This window comes from Nematostella vectensis, chromosome 4 (assembly GCF_932526225.1).
Source record: "Nematostella vectensis chromosome 4, jaNemVect1.1, whole genome shotgun sequence".
NCBI lineage: Eukaryota > Metazoa > Cnidaria > Anthozoa > Actiniaria > Edwardsiidae > Nematostella > Nematostella vectensis.
Window position 1 is genome coordinate 13848514 of NC_064037.1, and position 20216 is coordinate 13868729.

Consider the following 20216-nt stretch of genomic DNA (forward strand, 5'->3'; position numbering starts at 1 on the left):
ATAAAAGTTTGACACTTGAACATGTTAGAAGCTCAATTCTCCTTACTTTACCCAGTCTCCGATCCGCTCGGGTAGACAATCCCATAATGCTCTGAATTGACCCTCATGTTCCCGCGGGACGGGTGCATGGATGTACGGGACTCCCCTGGGCTCCCCAGTCTGACTCACCAGTCTAGTAGGAACCAAGCAAGGTATCAAACACGACGCTGGCATCGCCTTTATTGTCTATTGTTGAAATGAAACCTTTTTCCTGTATGTAAAGTGAAGGGTAAATTTATGGAATTTCGTAAGGGGAGTGAGCGAATAAATTGCACATATTTTTTTATTTTGACTTACGTCATCCGTAATTTTTTCGCGAGCTATACACAAAACGCTATCTCTTTTCATTCCATTTCTATTAACGCGCGTTAACAAAACAAACACATATGACGCGTTTATTTTCGTAACAGTGTCAATCGCGCAATAAATAGGAATACATTCTGCCGTGCTCCCATGGATGAATCTGAAGACAAACTCTGCAATAAAATTTTGCGCCCGCAATCTAACCGCTTGTTGTGTAAACATTCTCGTCATGCGTATCTCTATGCACACCTACACAGTCAGACATGACGGATTCCGCCTCGAAAACGGCAAACTTTACCGAAGTATGGGACACCGATTGGTATCTGAAATTCGCTTTTACAAACCCTGACACTCCATTTAACAGATACATGTTAAGGCATTTCCACGAAGTGTACAAGAACATTATCCCCAACGACCGGCAAGATAAGAGATGTCTCGATTACGGCGGCGGCCCAACAATCTACAGCCTTATCAGCGCCAGTCCCAGAGCCAAGGAGCTTGTTTCCGCAGATTATACACCATCAAACCAAGAGGCCGTGAAATTATGGAAAGAAAAAGATCCCAAGGGATTTGATTGGCGGCCATTCATCGAATACGTTGTTAAGAATCTTGAGGGAAAGTGCGACGGCCAGGAAGTCACGCAACGCGAGGAAGATATCCGAAGTAAAGTCACGCTTGTACCATGTGACCTAAAAGCTGATGACATCCTAGCGTTACCGCCAGATATGACATTACATGGGCCACCGTATGACGTCATAGGGTCCTGTTTCACTGTTGAAATTGTTGTAGAGAATGAGTCAGAGTATATTATAGCAGTGCAGAAGCTCTCCAACATGCTGAAACCAGGAGGTCATCTCATTTTAAGTGGATGGAGTGAACGCATGTCTTGCGAGGCAGTGAAGGATGCTGTTGGTGGCTTGCCAGGCATGGAGGATGTAGACAAGGTTGAATTCGGTCTTGGTCAAGTGTCGGTAGATTTTGTAAAGGAGTGCATGGGAAAAGCAGGCTTGGAAGTGGTTTATGCCCAAGGGTCAGAGGCGGAAGATGCTGATGAGGGCGGGCCTGAGAGATACCATTTTGTTGTAGGGAGAGCTCCAAAATAGTGCTCATGCACGGGGCATAACAATTTGCTGAGGGGGTGGAACATTCATGTGGGAACTGTATAATACTTAAAGCCGCATTGTCACCAGTTTACTTCCGGAGGTACGACGGAAACCTCAGCCGTTAAAAGCCAAAAAAATCTATTCAAATCCGAAATATTTAACAGGCCATCCGCTCGAAATAAGCAGTCACATCCTCAAAGAAACTTCCAATAGACACAATGCTTTCTATGTTTTGAAATATCTTTTGCGTTTCCCGTTAAAAATCATCGGAGATTGTAACGTAATAGACTGGAAGTAAACTGGTGACAATGCTCCTTGAAGGGGACAGTCAAGGAGTACACACAGTCCTTACACACCCTGTATTTGTTACTCTATGGCTACTCATTTCCCAAAGGATTGCAGTAGAATAATCTAGATTTGATATTTTAAACCTTAAATTAGAGTAGTGTGGCTGATATTTAGAATGTTAGCTGTTCAAGTGTGCTTTACAAAGGTTTTTGAAAGCCACTCTAACAATACTTAGAATTGAAAAATCAGGCAACACTATCTAACAGTCACTGTGAATTAACATTTCCTTAGGCCAAGATATGTAACTTCTTCTATATATTACAATTTTATCACAGCAATGTGATTGTGTCTCCCCATCTATTTTCAAAGACAAATTTATACCTCCCCCCCCCCACAATTTCTGAAAAATGTATACATGTATGATGTACTTCTGCTTTTATGCTTAATCCTATTCAATGTTCTATTGAGACAAATAAGCTTTTGGTATCATGTTTATGCAACAAGGACGAAAGTTATTCAATTTGCAAAGTTGTTCAACTTGTTTGTTCCTTTTTGTGAAAAAAGGGAATTATAGTTGTGCCATGTTCTTTGTCCCCCAATATGGTGCACAGATCAGCTTTGCATTTTTAATAAACACTGCTGGTGTTGATTGCACAAGGATTTAGTTATATCATGCAATGCCCCCCCCCCCCTCCCTCCACTAGAGCTTGCTAGTGTTACCTCTGATGGTCTGGTTTGTGCACAGGTAGCCCAGGCAATGGTTGCTTGTTCGTAGCTTGGAATTCAGCTGTTCTGAGAGGGGACGAGTAAAGCGTTGTGTGAAATGTCAATAAAATTGCCTTAGAACTTAAAACATGCCTTTTTGTTGTCAAAGATTGAGGCCATGTTCGTTAAGCACCTTACAGAGATGTCTTTGGTTAGGGCTAGAGCACTATTTCATATTTTCACTGACATTGCTCTCCGCTAACTTCTATGCCTTTCTTAAGCCCCCCCTTTTTTTGACAATCCTTTGCCCCAAAATGTCATATCTAAAGCTAGCCTGATCACTGAGACATTGTAAGGCTCTCTTTCATTGGGAAATCCAAAAGGTTTAGGTGACCTGGTCTAAGCAAGAAAGCAAAGCACAAGCCCGTTGGCCTGGCTTAGCAAGTGTGGTGAAATAGTAAAAAAAACTTCAGGCTTTCTTCTTACAAATAAAAACACACACACAGAAAGCAGGCTACAGGCCGGTAGGCTTTGCCTTTCCTTTAGGTGTAAAGAAAATGTATTATTCCTTTTAACCTTGATTGTATGTGATCATGCTTATTTTCATTCGAAGTAATTTCCTACTTCTCCATTTCTTCTAACTTTGCTTTTTCTGCTAATGAAAATTGACAGTCCACACAGAAGACAAAATTTGTGTGTATAGTACTTGAACGTACTTTTGGGTTCGTAATGTTATTTGTGATTCCAGATAAAAAAAACCTCCCCAACTGAGGGAACAGAAAACTTTACGTATTTCTACCTCTTCTTTTGCATGTTTGTGCATGGGTGTGTGTGCGTTTGCTAGTGTGAGTGTACTTGCGCCATTCTTGTGGGCAAGTCAAGACAAGTTAGGTGTTAAACCAAAGTGCTATGCTTCACAATAAAATTGGTTTATTCACAAGCAAATATCTTAGAAGCACTTTGACAATATTTATAAAGCTGAGTTTAGGATCTACGATTAAGCAATGTTCAATGACTCAAACAGATCGAGATGCTTGTTCGTCCTGGCCCGTCTGGTTAACCAGCATCAGTCTGAATCGGACGCACCCTCACTCATCTCTTCTTCTGACTCCTCCTCCATAGACTCGTCTTCTGAAGACTCTTCCTTCTTTTTCTTGCTTTTACTCGCTGACTTTTTGCCTTTCCCCTGTAAATCAAAGCAAATACGACTTAAAAAGTATCGATTTTGCCCTTCAAAATCACTCTGCCTTCGACCTGTTTTGTTCTGGGCCTCAGATCGGTTTCGCCAAGGGCCTAGATAGATTTCGCCCAGGGCCTCAGACGAGTTTTGCTCAGGACAGTAGACCGGTGTTGCCCGGTTTAAACAGCGATAGTATCGTCCAATATTGGTAGCATAACCTCGCTCGGTTTAACAGGAAATAAACGAAATGTTGGCAAAAAAAGGCTGCAACTTTAGATGGCATGTATGGACGCTTTTCTGACGACCATCAGTGCTCCCAATTTTACAACATTGTTAACAAGTTATTCTTGGCTCTGCCAACATGTAAGCTTTGCTAGCTAACAGAGCCAACGTTGCTGGCTCAACAAGCTGCTGTATAGCGTAGTCATGCCTGCAATGGTGGCCGACAATCACGCCGCCATTTTACGCTCCTGCTCAATGCGGTGTCACACAAAACATCCATTTTCATCGGCAAAATCAAGCGGTAACCAATATTTGTTAATAAAATATCGCCAATGACGTATTATTCGTAGATTGTCAGTTTGAAGTTTCCTTGCTAATAAACCGTTGTATTTTCAATTATAAGCAATAGCAAAGAAGTGGTTGTCAACACTCTTTAAAAAACATATTTTAGACAGCGATTTTACGGTTCCACATAATATTCTATGTCGTAACAACCAACCCCATCGGGTAAAGTAAAAGATTAAAAGTTGTTATTAATCTGCACTCTCTCTACACTCTACGCTATTCACCTGCTCAGAATTCTCATGCGCGAAAAGAGAATTACGCGCTTATCTCTACCACATTTAACATTACCTTCTTCTTTTCGGCCTCGGAATCTGACGAATCTCCGCTGGATTCAACAAACTCAGCGCTTTTGAACTTCTGGTTGTTGTCCAGGCTTTTTCGGGGAGATGGGCTCTTCTCTTCTTTGGGAGCCTTGGAAGCTTTTTTCGATGGAGATTTCTTCTTGGGACTGCTGTATTCAAATGCAAGAGTCAGAAAAAAAACTATTTAAAAGGGGCTGACAAAGATCGAGGCAAATTTGGGCATAGCCACGATTTTTGTCCTGGTACGCTATCAACATGCTAGGAAAGTTTTTTCATCGTTTTACCCACTAAAAAGCTTTTCTTTGAGTCAAACGGAGAGACCTTGGTTTTCAAGGACGTGACAACCGGTATCGAAGTCATAAGCATGCAATTCACAGGGCATCCATCTCCTTCCCATTTTCACTTACTCTTGTTGCGGGAAGTGAACACGCCACAATAAACCCTGATAAGCCGACCACGGATGACTTGAGTCCCAGCTAACTTTAGTTTGTATTCCCATGGTAATATTTTTGGGTCATTTCTATTCGGGCAATGATGATTTCTCTCACTCAAACTGTTTTTCTTCCCTCTGTGTGTATCTACGAACATTCGAGGACAGGGAAGAACGGATTGCCTTACTACATTTTATGTACGAAATGTAATCCTTTTTTAAATTGGCAAATCTTAAATTTTGGTCAAATGACGCGGTTTGCAATGTGCCCTGTGAGCTAGCAGTAGAAAAGGAGGCAATAATGCTGACGAAAACATAACAAACCAATCGTATTTGTCAGTGAATTTAGAGAGGATTATGTACTTTTACTGCCATTTGCGTCCACTCTTAAACGTTTTGGTAAAAAATTGTCTCGTTTCTCATTGGCTTATTGGCCACTGAGAAACGAGACAATTTCTCCACGAAGCGAGCATATTTGAAACATAAACAAAAATTATAACGGTACATGGATGGACGCAAACAATAATATTATGCATGACAAACTGTTAATTCTGCCGCTGTACTTGAGGCAATCACCATGACGTTTTCATTAAGATCATGACGACATCCCTATGATCATAACGTAATCAGTCACCAGTACATACCTCTCTTCCTCGTCATTTTTCTTGTTTTCGTTGTACTCTTTCATCCTCTGTACATATTTCTGTTTTTCGATCGCTGCCTTTTCTTCCCATTTCTACAACCAAGATAATCCAGGTAGTTATCAATTTATGTCTGTATGTCACACAAAACAAAGAGCCTTGACGCTTGATAGTTTTCGGCGCTCTCTCATTGGTTTGCGCGGTCTAATATACCAGAAAACCAGTCACGATTTGGAAACGAATCCAATTTCCGATTTATCTAAGATTCTTCTACAACTCGCCTGCACTTAAGACACTCGGAAACGAAATGCACAAGGTGCACTTGTGACCGAATAAGAGTTTAGTAATCCAAGGGTTACTCACCGATTTATCTGTAAGATTCTTCCACATCTCGCCCGCCACTTTAGACACCTCTGTCACGGATATTCCCGGGTTCTTGTCCTTGATCTCCTGACGAGTATCATTCAGCCAAAGCATGTAGGCACTCATAGCTCTCTTGGGCGCGTTAGGATCTTTCTTCTTCTTTCCACCCTTCTTGCCTTTTTCGCCTGTCTCAACGAAGCTCTAAAGACAAGCAGTACGTATTTCTATTATATGAACAGGCGCGTACCCCATCCTGCTTATTTGAAGAGTTCGACTCCGGTCGACCTCTTTGTTGGTAGTGAAGAAGACGGTTTATTTTATGTGTATTTGGATATAAAAAGTGTCTAGATGGATCGAGTGACCCACAATATTACCAGAGCTAAAGATGCCGATTTGATCTTAAATGATCCGTGGTCAGTGAATAACTACTCTGGACCCCACCCTGCCAATGATGAAATCTCAAAATAAGATTACATCCAAACCTCTATCACACAATCATTCATGTCACTCTGCCAAGTTTTAATACTTTTAAGTATTAAAACGCTTAAAAGCGTAAGGTCTGTACGGAAAAATATCAGACCGACGAGTTTGCAATAGATTGTTTCGGGCCGATTCCCATGGTAATCGGTCCGAGATGGGAAAATTTTAACCCCCTATCAGCCAATCACAGCGCACATATTACTTTAGCCATATAATAATGTTCACTATTCTGATGACTATTTACCTAGTGGTGGTTCAATTGTATCATTATAATGCAATATAATTGTATAATTAATATCTAATAAATTTTTCTCAACAGAAGTTATGGGAGGGTGGGGCACTGGGGGCATGTGCCCCCCAAATATTAAAAAATATATGAGGAAATGACCAGTAGGGGCGTGGCGGTGCTCCCCCAATATTTTCCTACTGTTCTTGTATAGTGCCCCCCCCCCCCCCCCAAAAAAAAAAAAAAAAAACTCTTACGTGGCCTGCTACGGCTCTGGAAGTTGTGACATGTTCTAGTACCTACATACCGCGGTTTTTGCCTTTTTCTTTGGGGACTTTGGTGGTTTTTCTGCTTTTCGCTTCTTTTCTGGTTTCTCCTTTTTCTTCTTTTTACTCTCTCCCTCTGAATCTGATCCCGACGCTTCAGAAGAAGAGGGTTCACTTTCGAACCTAACACAGAGCAGATAAGTGATTTATAGAGTTATAGCTGAATATAATTTTTTTAGGAATTTAGGGTAAAAAATTACTACTTTGATTACATGCTTGCCATCAATTTTTTTGAACAGGGGAGAAGGATGGAGGGTGGTGGTGGTGGGGGGGGGGGGAAAGAATTTTCTCAACTAAAGGATGATTTCTCTTGTCTTCATTCAAATGGACCTTCCAGTCTAGAGGGTGATTTTTCCGAAACCTAGGAACCTCCTGTTCTGGGTTAGTATGTAACATATTCTTATACATAATGAAGCAACTCCAACACAATTTCCTCTCTAAAATAAGTGACTCAATACTGTGGCTTATAGCCTCATCCAGAAACTCAGTGAGGTGCATGGTTATTTCTGTTGAACTACATACTCTTCCCTGACGTCTTGGTCATCACCACTGCCCTCAGGCGCAAACGACTCATCATCTGAATCTACAAACAAAGCGTACAGTTCACACTTTACGAAAAGTCAGACACAACAATCGTAACTGGGGCAAGTTCATGATATCTAGCACAAATAGGGATAAGGAATAGTACTGACCAATATAGGATAAGAAGGTAAATAAAAAAAAGTCCAGAAAACAATTCTGAGGGGTCATACTCAGCCCCAAGGGTGTGTAACCTGTGAAGGACAAAATACCTGTAATAACAGATCCTGTTTAGGACAAAGAAAAAACTATTACAGAAAAGCCAAATATACACTTCAAAACCTCTGAAGTCTTGTGATAAAAATGCTTGACGACAGATTGCATGAAGATTTATGTGAAAGCAAAATAATCAAATCTGAATCCTGGACAAAATATATACCCTGTCAAGGGCAGAGCAGGTCAGAAGGCCTACGTTTTCTGCAGGCCTGTCCCCATATAATGAATATAGGGAGTACCCTCCCCACTACTGTAACTTAGAATTATGATCAGGGTTACAAAAAGAAGTGATCAAGATGAAGATAGCGAAGCACTGATAGAAATTAGAAGAATACAGAGAGGGAATAAAGAGAGCTCAGGATTAGGAGGAATCACCTTCATCTTCGGACTCATCATCGTCTTCATCCCTTGCTGCAGCCTCTGCTTTGACGGTCTCTAGGTAAGCATCATGCTCATCATCATCTGATCCCATCAAATCATCATCAATATTTTTTTCCTTAGTACTCTTTGTTGTTGCCTGTAACGAGCAACAAAGGATTTAGTAGAGAATTCTAGGGGTAAGATCAGGGCTCTGAGAAATTACATACCTTTCCAGTGTTCTTGATACGTAGCTTCTTGTCTCGTACAAAGTCAAATAGTCTCCCATATTCTTCCCTAAATTTGAAATAACAAGAATTGTATCATTGAATTAGATGTGTAGGAATCAGCTACAATATCTTCCAAAGTTTGGGAGTGAAATTCTGAGGAAACTGCCTGCACTATAAATAATAACACAATGATTTCATGGTATTACAAAGTTAATTATAGATATTACTGATTAGACAGCAAGTGATAAAGCAAAATCGGTAGAAGCTAAAAACAGATTGTACCAAACAATGAGTGCAGGAAAATCATTTAGAAAAACATCTTTCATATATCAAAATTTATTTATATATTTATTATTTATTATATTTATATATAGCTTTGTATTGGAAACTCAAGGCTTTGTAAACAAAGACGGTGGGAAAATATCCAAAACATCACAGCAACCCCCTCAACAGCCAATCAGAGAGTGTCTATCATTGTAGCCATATAACAAAAAGTTACTATCTAATAGACTCGACAGAGTTGGGATCACCCATACAAGCAGTAAATTATTCAGAGCTGTTAATTCCGGTACCTTTCAATTCTACTGAATACAATATTATGGTAAATCATTTAGAGATGTTAGTTACCTTTCAGTACTACAGTACTGAATATAATGGTTACAATTAAAGTAATCAAAGATCCTACATACCTTTCAATACTACTGAACACAATAGTAGTCCCATTCTTTGTCTGCAGCTCAAAGTCAAAGGAACGACTGTGACCTCCAGCACCTGCCACACGGGCAAAGTTGACAGCAGAAATCTCATCAAATCTGACGTGGACTGGAGGCTTGTGGATGAAGATAAAACCCCTCTCCAGAGGATATAGCAGTCCACTGCCAGCCCGGTGAGAACATGTGATACAGCTGACGCCCTGGTGACTAGATCAGATGACAGTTGTTAGTTCAGTGGAGCCTAGGAAATTTAACCCAAGTTCCTTGCCCTACACTAATTTGTGTAGCCAGAATATCAATGATGGTATCAATGACAATAAGTAGTGGTAATTGACAGGCATTCAAAATGTATAAGCTCTCAATTTTTTAGTGGTATGTCACAGAGGCAATAAACAACATTGGGTCAATTTTTTTTGCATTTTGTGCAAGTAAAGGTCAGTAGTAACAATAAAAATGTTGCTTATAAACAGGGTTCCCACTAATCTGAAAAAGTAAAATTCCCTGACTTTTCCCTGACTTTTCCCTGACCATAACCCATTTTTCAATGACCATGCAGCATGTCTTATGAATACTTTTAATGAATAATCTATAATTTCAATAACAGCAACAAAGCAATAGTGTCTCAAGATTGTGAGATTTTGACTTAACGTCTTTTCAAAAGGATTTCAGCTTCTTCTGTAGAAGATCAATATTTTGTTCTTCCTTCTCTATTTCCTTCCTCTTTTCTTTTGATTTTACCCGCAAGGCGTTCGACTTTGCAAGAATGCTAAAGTCTCCCTTCATTTCTGCATTAGTAGCAAGGTCATCGGCTTCTTTCAGAAGAGCAGTAGCTGTAGTTTCAAGCTTTTGTTTTTTCTTTTTTGCTTGCTTGATGTCTTCTTCGACTTTTCTTTTCAAGCTTTCTTTATGGGTTTTTGCCTCAATTGATTTCTTCTCTGCTAAAGATTGTCTGTATCTGTTACTAGCATATTTACAAGATGTAAGCAGCTCAGTTGTGATAGAATCTTCAATTGGACATTCCAGACTTTTGACACCACTGTGAGCTCTGCGAAATCCAACAAGCGTGTCTTGGTGCATATTGTTGCTCACGATATCCTTGTTATCAGAGAATCCTCTTTCAACACAGGATTGACCATGGGACAAGATAAGCAGCATCTTTACTGTTTGCCAAAGGTCTGCATACTGTGGTTTCTGGTGAAAGTACTCTGCTAGGAAGACATCAAGTGCTTTGTCTGATGACTGGTAGGACTTGAAGTCCTCCTTACTGTATCTCTCCACATCAGCAAGGAATGCCTTGTACTGCTGTAGAGCAATATCACAACAATGGGTAGATTTCATTTTATGCGATATCAGTTGCTGAAGGACATTGGAGAATCTGGTTGTTGCTGCTTCAGGGTTTGATGCCATGTAAATAGGATTTAAAGACACCAGATTCCTAGCCATCTTGTACTTTAGAGGAGATCTGTCCATTACCTTGCTAGATAATTGTTTCAGAAATTCAAGGCAATTATTCTGGAATTCCAGGATTTGTAGAGGTGTGGCTTGCTTAGTACTTTCCATCTTATGCACTGACATCTTCGCAGCAAAACCTACATCTACCTTCCTTGGTGGTAGAAGATTGTCAGACTTGCTAACATCAATGTTAGCAAGCTTAGCACATGTTGTTGCCTCTTGAAGCACAGACTTCTTAACAAACTTGGAAAGGATTGCTTCAAGTATGGTTTGTACATCTTGTGTAAGAAAGGGGACCATGGGCTGATCGGTTTGGAATTTCTTCAAAAAAGGCCCAAGAATGCGTGCGATACTAATAAAGAACTCAAGTTTGGCAACAATGAGTGGATCTTGTACAAATGCCTGTAGATTTTTGAAAGATTGGCTTGTAGGAATTTTGCTCTTTGGTAGCTTTGACACCTCGTCAACATATTTCTTGATATTTGGCCAGATAGCCACTGCTCGTTCTGCCACTGGCAAATCTTCCAGCCACCTTGTTCCACAAAATCGTAGTGGCCACATGGAACTTCCAGAAATGGCTTCATAATCTTCTCTTTTTGCTGGTGAGTCTGAAAAAGTGTACCAGAGAGACCTCAGAAGTTTATCAAGACGCCAGCCTGTGGCTGTAGCTCCATATTTAAAAGCCCCATGTACCACATGTAACCCACAGGCACCAATATTAATGAGCTTTGGAAGATCTGGATCAGTTTGTTCTCTATCTTCTAATAGGTCTTCAAGAAATTTCCAGTTAACATTAGGACCATCCATCGATACCTGCACAAGGTTTGCAGGATTCAGCTTTTGTAGACCTAGCTTGAAACTTTGAAGTAAATCTGCAGCTCTTGTGTGACCAAGAAACTGGGAATCAATGTATCTTGATACAACTTTATTCTTCTGAACATCCCAAAAGCGCACAATCAAATCCATCTGTTCTTTCTGGATCACTTTATTCAGCGATTCATCAAATGAGATAACATACATTGTTCCTTGCTCTTGAAGTCTTTTCATTAATTCATCATGAAAAAATGGGGCAATGCCAAAACAAATCAAGTATGAACACTTTGTTGCTCCACATTGGAACTGTTTGGCAATTACACTGTCTGGAAACATATTGGAAAATAGCTTGTCAGTGCCTGCACTACTATTACAGGAATAGTGAGACATGAGGACTTTTATAGCCCACAGCACCTCTGCTTTTAGAGTTTCATCTTTGGTAACATACTTTTTAATTGTGCCTTTAGATGAATCAGATGAACTGGCAACTTGAGAAAGATCGACGGGAGGAGGTGGTACAGTCATTGTCCTTTCTGCTGCTGAAGAATTTTGTTCGGATTCTTGCTTTTGCACAGTGACAAAAGAGTTCAAAGAAACTTGTTGTGTCGATGGAGCAACTCTCCTAAGATGTTTTTTGCCTTTAGCATGACTTATCAGTGCTTGTTTTCCCATATTTCCAAGCTCAAATGTAACAGAGCACATTTTACACCTTGCTTTAGTTGATTCCTGAGCTTGTGCAACCCAAGGAAATAGTGGGTCTTGAAGCCATAGATTATTAAATACAGTTCGCTTACTCATCTACAAACCAATACAAAAGTTATAAAAAATAAGTGTTACGACTGTAAATAATTTTGTATAAAGTCATGCTGCAATTAAATGCAATGAGAATGGACAAAAAAAATGTATATCTAACTAAGTTCAGGCGTGGTTTCCTCTTTTTCAAAATGCAAATCAGGATAAACAAAAATAATTTTTAAAGCTTAAGACTAAGACTGAACAGTTACGAAAAAATTCGCTGCATACAAAAATATCTTGAATTAAATGTCGTTAGTTTACCGATTTTGTCATTAAATGATCAATAAATTGTTACATTATGCATCCCCCCACTCTATCACTGCTAAGGTTATGAAATAATGCCCTTAAAATAGCTAAAATACTTAATTCCAGCCCTACCTCCACGTGCTTTCCAATACTGCAACAAGATGGCCGACATAATTCAGACCCAGTCCTCCACTTCATTTTCCTCCACAGGAAAACCACATAGGATAATTCGTTTATACTGATGTATTGCGATTTTTGAAACTTTTAATTAACAGTGAGGTTGCTTGATTATCGCCAACACAATTCATAATAATGATTTTTGAAAAATAAGAATTATTCCCTGACTTTTCCCTGACTTTTTGAGAATTATCAAATTTCCCTGACTTAAATCATAATTCCCTGACAATTCCCTGACCTTGAAAAAAAATCGAATTTCACTGACTTTTCCCTGACTGTGGGAACCCTGATAAATGCAATTATGGCAGCATTTTGAAGCATTTCAAAACAATGCATGCCAAAGCTTAAAACTGGCTTCTGATTTTGATGATTTCCAACAAAGGTGATACTATCAAGCTATGCTAAATCATTCTTGATTAGATGTGTTACAAATAAGATATGGCCTTCGGGATTACCTGCCATTGTCATCAAAGTTCTTCTCTGCCAAATGCTAGAGTAATCCACTAAAGGATCATATCATCTACCCCATAATCAGTCAAATTGCCTTAGCCACGATTGGGTAAACAGTTACAAACCTTTTGAATGTACCAGGCACAGTGATTTTCTTGCCAACAACAGCCTTCATCAGTCTACTGATGATCTCATAAATAGCTCCACTCATCTCCTTCTCAATCTTCCCATCATATTTCTCCTTCATCTCCTCTCTGTGGAAAACAAATTTTAAAAACGGCTGGAAATAAATAAAAAAGAACAGGTTCTCTGCACTTCTCTCAAAACCATAAACTTTCTGTTTATAGAATTACAAATTTTTCAGTTGCAATGACAACACAAAGTAGGATGACATTGTTTTGAACTGTACTGCATGTCAGGGTGACTATTAAAAATAGACTGAGGTGATACCATCAAAAGTTTTACCCCAGGGGTGTAAATCTGATATAACATAGGGGCATAGCCAGGGGGGTGGCCTAGTGAGACCGGGCCCCCCCTTTTGGCAGCCAAAAATACAGTAAATGTATAAGACATTATCTAAAATACAGGAGAAAATGCCTTGAAAGTCCCATTTGGGACCCCTCCTGTTAAAAATCCTGGCTACACCGCTGTAACCATGGCAGTACGTATCTAAAAGCGGAGCCCCAAAAATTGGTCATAGTTAAGGATATTGCTCAAATCTTGAACCTTGCTCTAATGACTTACTCTGAGATGTTGAGTTTCACATCGAAATGCTCATCTTTGTCAAAGCGTGTGATAAGGAATGGGTACCGAGTCTGTCCTTGTTTGATGGGAGGGTCCATACTGACCTGGAAAAATAGACATAGTGTGTGTTATGAACATTGTGAACATGTTTTATAGGATAGTTTTTACTGTTTAAAACATGCATTCCATAGTGTGCTGGCCAAGTTTCTACCAAACTGTTTTTTAGGGGGAAATAATGAGCGGATGGGAGAGGTAAGAGAAAAAATGCCCATATAAAAGCTCACAGAGTTCACAGTCAATTTGGAGTTTCCTTCTTGCAGAGGCCTCTTTCCTTTGTACTCACCTCATGGACATTAGTCCCAGGAAAATACAATGAAAAGAGGCCTCATTTTGGTCCCAGTTTTGAAGATGCGACCCATTTTGGCATCTTTTGGTAGTGAAACTGCCATCCAAAAATCCACTTGTTGTTTGCAATGACAACTGTAGGGGCAACATGTGGCAGTTTCAGCCACGCCCCCCTGGGAGTTGGATTATTAAATAAATAACTGAAATAACACAAAAGTCTCCCTTTTCCCATTCTACAAAATCACATGGGAAAATCGCCCCACAATGCATTTCAAACGGGTAGATCCAGGGGTGCACGGCCGAAACCGCCACAGGTGGCCCCTTCAAAACATTTAATGAAATAGCAATGTGTCATGCTTCAAGATAATATGAAGGTTGTAGGTTTTTATCTATAAATGAGTATATAAAATGTGATTTTGTAAAGTTATGGTTTACACTGCATAAAAAGCTGTTACTTAAGTATTGGAAAAAATAGACATAATAAAAATATACAAAATTGCACTTTGCCAAAGATTACAAACATACCACAAAGAACATGTGATCCTTGTGAGGCAGCAAGAATATCCGTAGTATTGTAGTATAGGGAATTTTGTAGTCATATGTTTTTCCATGAAGCTGTACAAATGTCGGAAATATTTTCATTGTGTAGCGACCTCTGTAATAAAAAAAATAATGACCTGATTAATGTCAGAGAGACTTATAAAGTATGCATCTCCACCTGAAACAACTGCCATCTGTAAAAATATATTACATACAGTAGTATACACCTTTTTGATGTATGAATACTATTTGGTTGGTTGTCTTACCTTGGTGTGAGACAGGCGACATCAGGTATTGTAACAATTGCGTCCCCAGTGATCTGTATAATATCTGCCTTTGAAAGGACATGTTCATGGAAGGTCTGTGGAACATAAGTAAACATGAACTTACTGTGAAGTTTTTTTGTAATAAAATATTACTTTTCTTTATAGAATATTCATTTTCTTAACCAAGGAGTACCAAGATCATTCATTTAGTTTTAATGTTGATCAATGTTTTTTTATATCTATTGTAATATGTAATGTATTGCAATATCTATATGCCCAATACGATGTCCTAAACAGATAGTTGACAATTTGTATTGATTATTGTTTGTTGTTCGCAGAAACTCTAGAGACAAAAAATTCATGCGGAAAATTTGAGGAATATCTGCCAAGAAAAATGTTGTGAAAATTTTGTATGACAATGAGAATTAAACTTAGATTAATGACCCAGAAATTACTGACACTTATCCATGGCTTTCTATGAAATGTAAAAGTAATATGTCTCTGAATCTTATCTGATGATCATAGTGTTGCAGGGCCGTAGCAAGCCTTGAAATATGGGGGGGGGGCACAATACAGAAACATTAAGAAAATATTGGGGCGGGGGCACAGCCACGCCTTACTGGTCGTTTTCTTATAATTTCCCCAAAATATTGGGGGAGGGGCATGTGCCCCCATTGCCCCACCCCCTGCTATGGCTCTGTGTTGTAGTTGTTTGACAATAGGTTGTCGTCAAACGATTTTGCAACTACGTGAGAAGCCTGCATCAGTCTGAAGTTATGCCGTGGCTACTATATACAGCTAAGCACTTCAGTGGTTTTTTTACCCATGCTTACATGCGGACTTGTCGCATAGTCACAAAGCCAAAGACAACCTTTTGTCAAATGACTGTAGAAAACTCAGAGCCTACCGTGACGGGGTTAGGGTCGGTGCTGTCGGCCGGAGTAGGGATATAAAACCTCATCTCCATGAGCGCCACCTCTGCATCATCATGCTGATGGAACTCTAACGTCACTTCATTGTTACCTAAAAATTAATAAAAAAATATTAGACAGCTTTGTGGCTTCCATCTTCCGTCATTCAAAATCCTTGAAGTGGATTCATTGACCAGCACTGAAAGGCTTCATATCATGCCACCTCTCACAAGGTGCTGACCTATAAAAAAACACCAAACTGACAGCAGCCAGAAAGCAATTTGGCAGGAAATTGTTAAGGAGAGTTTGCTGCATATTGAAAATAGTGGTAAAGAAAACTGTGAGCTAGAAGGGGACAACCAGAGCTAATAGCCAAACGTCCCCACCCTCCAACCTGCTCAAACTCCTGGCAATGTTTAGATGTTGTAGCCGTGTGGATGCTGATTGTGAAAATTCCCTTTCACCAACCTGCTGTTGTAGCTTGAGATACATCTTTCAGTGGGATTTCAAACGCTGGCTTTTTATCCACTTCAAACGCAAGTGCTGAGCCTGGAAGTTTAGCACAAGCTTCACTCACTGTTAGTCAACAGCCCTAGGCATAACAATGTTTACACAGGTGTGTACACAGGGGGGGGGGGGGGTGCGCAAGGTGCGTGTGCACTCCCCTTGGCGGCCAAAAAGTGGGTCATTTATTATTAACACATTGACTCCTCAACCGGCCTGTACCGGCTTTGGGAAGTACCCACAACCCAAAAAATTCATAAATGCAAAATAAACACAACAAGATGAAGATACTCAGGCATCAGTCTAAGGGATAAATGGTATTGCAGATATGCATCCAACCAAGGTGTTGGCATCTACTCTTAAGCCAAATAATAGCACAGGTTCTTTGACAAATCTCAAATCGAACAAGGAGAGAAAAGCAGAATCACCCCTCTCAATAAAACGCTCAAAATACCACACAAGGGAGAGAGATCAGCAAACACAGCTCAAGACACAAATAGATACCTTTATTCTGACCCTCCAGGTACATTTCCATGGCCTCAAAACACAATGTCCACTCCTTGAAGGATTGTACAACCACGAAGATGTCTTCACGTATTGCAAAGCATTCTGGGAGATCCAGGGGAAAATTCATGGGGCCAGTCAACACTCCTCTCCGCAAAGTCAGATGGTTTTTTATAAGTCTTTTCACCCCGAAGCCAAACAAATCAATTCCAGGTCATACAGACCCAGAATAGCAGTGTAAACAATTTTGGAATCAATTTGGTTTCAGAAAAGACAGCATTTAGGAGAGCTGTGGTGATTCATTAGAAAATTATTTTCTCATCCAGGCAAAGCCAAACAAGAAAAAATCATCATGAATCCACCTTTGCTTGCAAATATCCATAAGCAAAGCACTCAATTATGCCCCAAAAGACTACATGATGTCCTGACACACTCTCCTAATATGCTCATAGCTGTATTTTTGATGAAAAATACAAGCAACCATCAACTTGTGCTGGCTTCAGCACAACGACGAGGGATTAAAAGTGGGGACCGCAAAGCACTGTTGGAAAGCTTGGATACCGCTGACTAGGTGCAGCTGTGTTACTTGACGGGCTGTATAAAACTCAGAATAGGGGGGGAGGTATCTGTTTTCAGTCTGTTTTTTGTAAATTCAGCTCAAAAAAAGCCAGGAGTCAATGGGTTAATCAACCACCCCTAGATTTTAATCAAAATAACTAGACCTTTTTAGACTTGTGCTGTGACATACACCAGTGGATTGGATCACATATATGCCATTTCTAGCAAGTGAATATCTTTAACCTAGAAAATAGAATTTTTTTTACTTGGACATGACTGGACTCATTGATAGGGATGATATGCATAGCTTTTTTAGAAAAAATTGCCCAAGAAAACATCAGATTCAGGCAAGGTTTTGTGATAAGATTACTTTGACGGTGAATATACAGGAAAAGTACCAAAAGTGGGTTGACACTGCTGCTTTGAATTTATAAAGGAAAATACTTTATAGAATTTGGGTTCCCTGTGGTTTCCCCAATGGTTTTAACATAAGAATTATCTGTTAGAATATCAGCCATAACTTAAAGGAGGCTTGTTTGTATATCAAGCAGAATTTGGTACTAACAGACTTATCTGCAGAATGTGTTTCAGAATGAATATACACCTATTTCAAAAAAGGTTGTCAGTGCAAATGGCGAATGGCCAATAGTAAATGGCAGTTCTAAGCCCCAACGGTGCTTCTGGGTACTAATCATTCGTAAAATTAAAGGTGTTAAATAAAGTCTAGCAATGTCAGAGACATACATTGATGACCTTTAATGGATAATTGTTTGATTTATCCATATTCTTCAGCATTTAGTAGAAATTTAATGAGACCCATGGTTCCTTTCGGTCCTAGAACTGCCATTTGCCAATCGCCATTTGCCATTTCGCACTGACAACGTTTTTTGAAATAGGTATATAACAGGAAGAGAAAACACACAACTGACTTACCATTGAAAGTGGCAGTACCCCAGTTCCAACCCTTGACTGATAGTTCCATCTCCTCTAACTTGACTCCAAAAAATGATTTTAGAAACTCTGATAAATTAGCAAAATCCTGAAATAAATGAAAACAAATCATAAGCTCAAATGTAAGAAATGTGAATTGCTATGCATTGTGAAAAGCAGTAATATTCAGCGACAATAGAATGATGGAGGCCCCTACAATAGCAATAACTAAATACACCTAATTTTAGCTCCAAAGCCAGCTACTTGAAGAAGACCAATCACGCTGCCAAGTTATGCTCCTACTCAATGGTGAGTCACACAAAGCATCTACTTCTATAAACTAATTTAAGCAAGCAACCAAGATATTTTCGATCAAATATTGTCAATAATTTATCGGTAGTTTCTCGGTGTTACGGGTTTGTCGATCTGTCAGTCGACAGGTCGACAAAATTTGTCAGTGATGATTTGTGATTGCTCTTTGCGGTGGTTATCTGCAGTGAAACAGGTTTGTCGATTTGTCAGTCGACAGGTTGACGAAATTTGTCAGCGCTCTGTGCGATTGTTATGTGCCTTCAAACGCGTTTGTTGATTTGTCAGTACCGACAAAGCTGACAAAACAAGACTCCATGTTTGTGCAATCTGGCGATAAACGGCGAGAGTAGTGATTTGTGTGGTGCTTTGAGAATTTGTCTGAGAACACCGATTTGGTGCTTTAGCTAGAGGTGATGGACGCCATCTTGGTGCTCTGTTACACCGAGAAACTACCAATTTATCTGACTTCATGCCTAGATTGTTATTTTGAAGTTTCTTTTTGAATAAGCTGTTGTATTTTCAATGATAAACAATAACAAAGCAGTGGTTGATCAATATTCTTTAAGCTTTATCTTCTATCTATCCCCACTTACACTCTCTTTGAAACCATCAAATCTAAACTGAAGTCCACTCTTCAAGACAATCTTTAGCTCCTGCCCGCATGCTACTCTCAACCAGTGAGCTGACTCAATGTCGTCTTTACTGAACTGGTCAACACGACCAGTCTTACTGGCCTTGAACACAGCTCCACTTTTATGTAGCTTTAGTCTGCCTGAATTCTTAAGGAAAAGACATGATATTAGTGTTGCCATGTTGCTTTACATGTATGCATAAGACCATCTAGGCCACCCCTCCCCAACCTAGGACTACTCAAACAGGGTATGGGGGGTATTTAGCTTGTTTTCCTTACGTGCTGGCCTCAACAGCCACATGAAAGGCTAGTTTTTTTTTTAATTTCTTGTCAGTTAACTTATCTGAAGACAATACAAATCTACACTTGTTTTGTTCCTGCTACATATGTGTATTGTTAAAATCAATTTGACGTTGATCACTGATTAAACCATTCCAGGCGCTCGTTTCTGAAAGACTTTTTTAACAAGTAACAGCAATCATTTGTGAAATCACGAATTCGTTTGTCATTCAGTCACATGGACCATGACAACACATTTGACTAAAGCGCGATTATTTATCAATTTAAAACTTACCAAAGCACCGCGAACCAGCAGTGACACTTCGTTATACTCCAAACCCTCCGAAGCCATAGCATCAATTCCTTGGCTCAGACTTTATTCGATCGCTAAGGGCACCAATAGTTTTGTACAAGTTCGTGTTGGATTCAAAATGGCGGATGAAACTTTGATTCCGCGGTCGCGTGCTTGGGACTAGTCACCGATTGGCTGATCCGGAAAAGCGGGAGATTTTCGCGCGAAAAAGAAAATGGATCGAAGCAAAAAGAAAAACAACCGGAAAACAAATGATAAATTCCTGAGGGAATTTGATATTTAACTCACAGTCCCAGATTTCTTTTACTAAGGTAAGTACAGCAATGAAGCAATAATTAGTTCTCACCTACCATTTTCGTCGAAATGACATGTCAAACCGAGAAATTGCGGATAGATTA

General features: G+C 39.6%; 3 protein-coding genes across 4 annotated transcripts; 1 reads left to right on the forward strand and 2 right to left on the reverse strand.

Moving 5' to 3' along the window:
* Positions 1 to 563: 563 nt before the first annotated feature.
* LOC5510939 (nicotinamide N-methyltransferase) lies at positions 564 to 2385 on the forward strand. The gene has a single exon (XM_001631286.2). The coding sequence runs from the start codon at positions 606 to 608 to the stop codon at positions 1443 to 1445; it is 840 nt and encodes a 279-aa protein (XP_001631336.2). The 5' UTR covers positions 564 to 605; the 3' UTR covers positions 1446 to 2385.
* A 966-nt stretch (positions 2386 to 3351) lies between these two features.
* Positions 3352 to 19971, reverse strand: LOC5510940 (FACT complex subunit SSRP1). 2 transcript variants are annotated; one of them, XM_032380132.2, is made up of 18 exons: positions 19801 to 19971; positions 19189 to 19374; positions 18287 to 18392; positions 16256 to 16336; positions 15784 to 15899; positions 14877 to 14971; positions 14596 to 14725; positions 13726 to 13829; positions 13107 to 13235; positions 9025 to 9255; positions 8336 to 8402; positions 8124 to 8265; positions 7476 to 7536; positions 6935 to 7076; positions 5922 to 6122; positions 5562 to 5653; positions 4474 to 4633; positions 3352 to 3624 (listed from the first exon to the last, which is right to left on the reverse strand). In XM_032380132.2, exons 1-18 carry the CDS (start codon positions 19855 to 19857, stop codon positions 3505 to 3507), a joined length of 2220 nt encoding a protein of 739 aa, XP_032236023.2. In that variant the 5' UTR covers positions 19858 to 19971; the 3' UTR covers positions 3352 to 3504. The 2 variants fall into 2 exon arrangements, with proteins under 2 accessions (XP_032236023.2, XP_032236022.2); XM_032380131.2 differs by having other exon boundaries at positions 4474 to 4636; positions 19801 to 19970.
* Positions 9609 to 13100, reverse strand: LOC125561744. The gene is made up of 2 exons (XM_048725912.1): positions 12487 to 13100; positions 9609 to 12111 (listed from the first exon to the last, which is right to left on the reverse strand). The coding sequence occupies exons 1-2, from the start codon at positions 12550 to 12552 to the stop codon at positions 9703 to 9705; spliced, it is 2475 nt and encodes an 824-aa protein (XP_048581869.1). The 5' UTR covers positions 12553 to 13100; the 3' UTR covers positions 9609 to 9702.
* Positions 19972 to 20216: the final 245 nt, after the last annotated feature.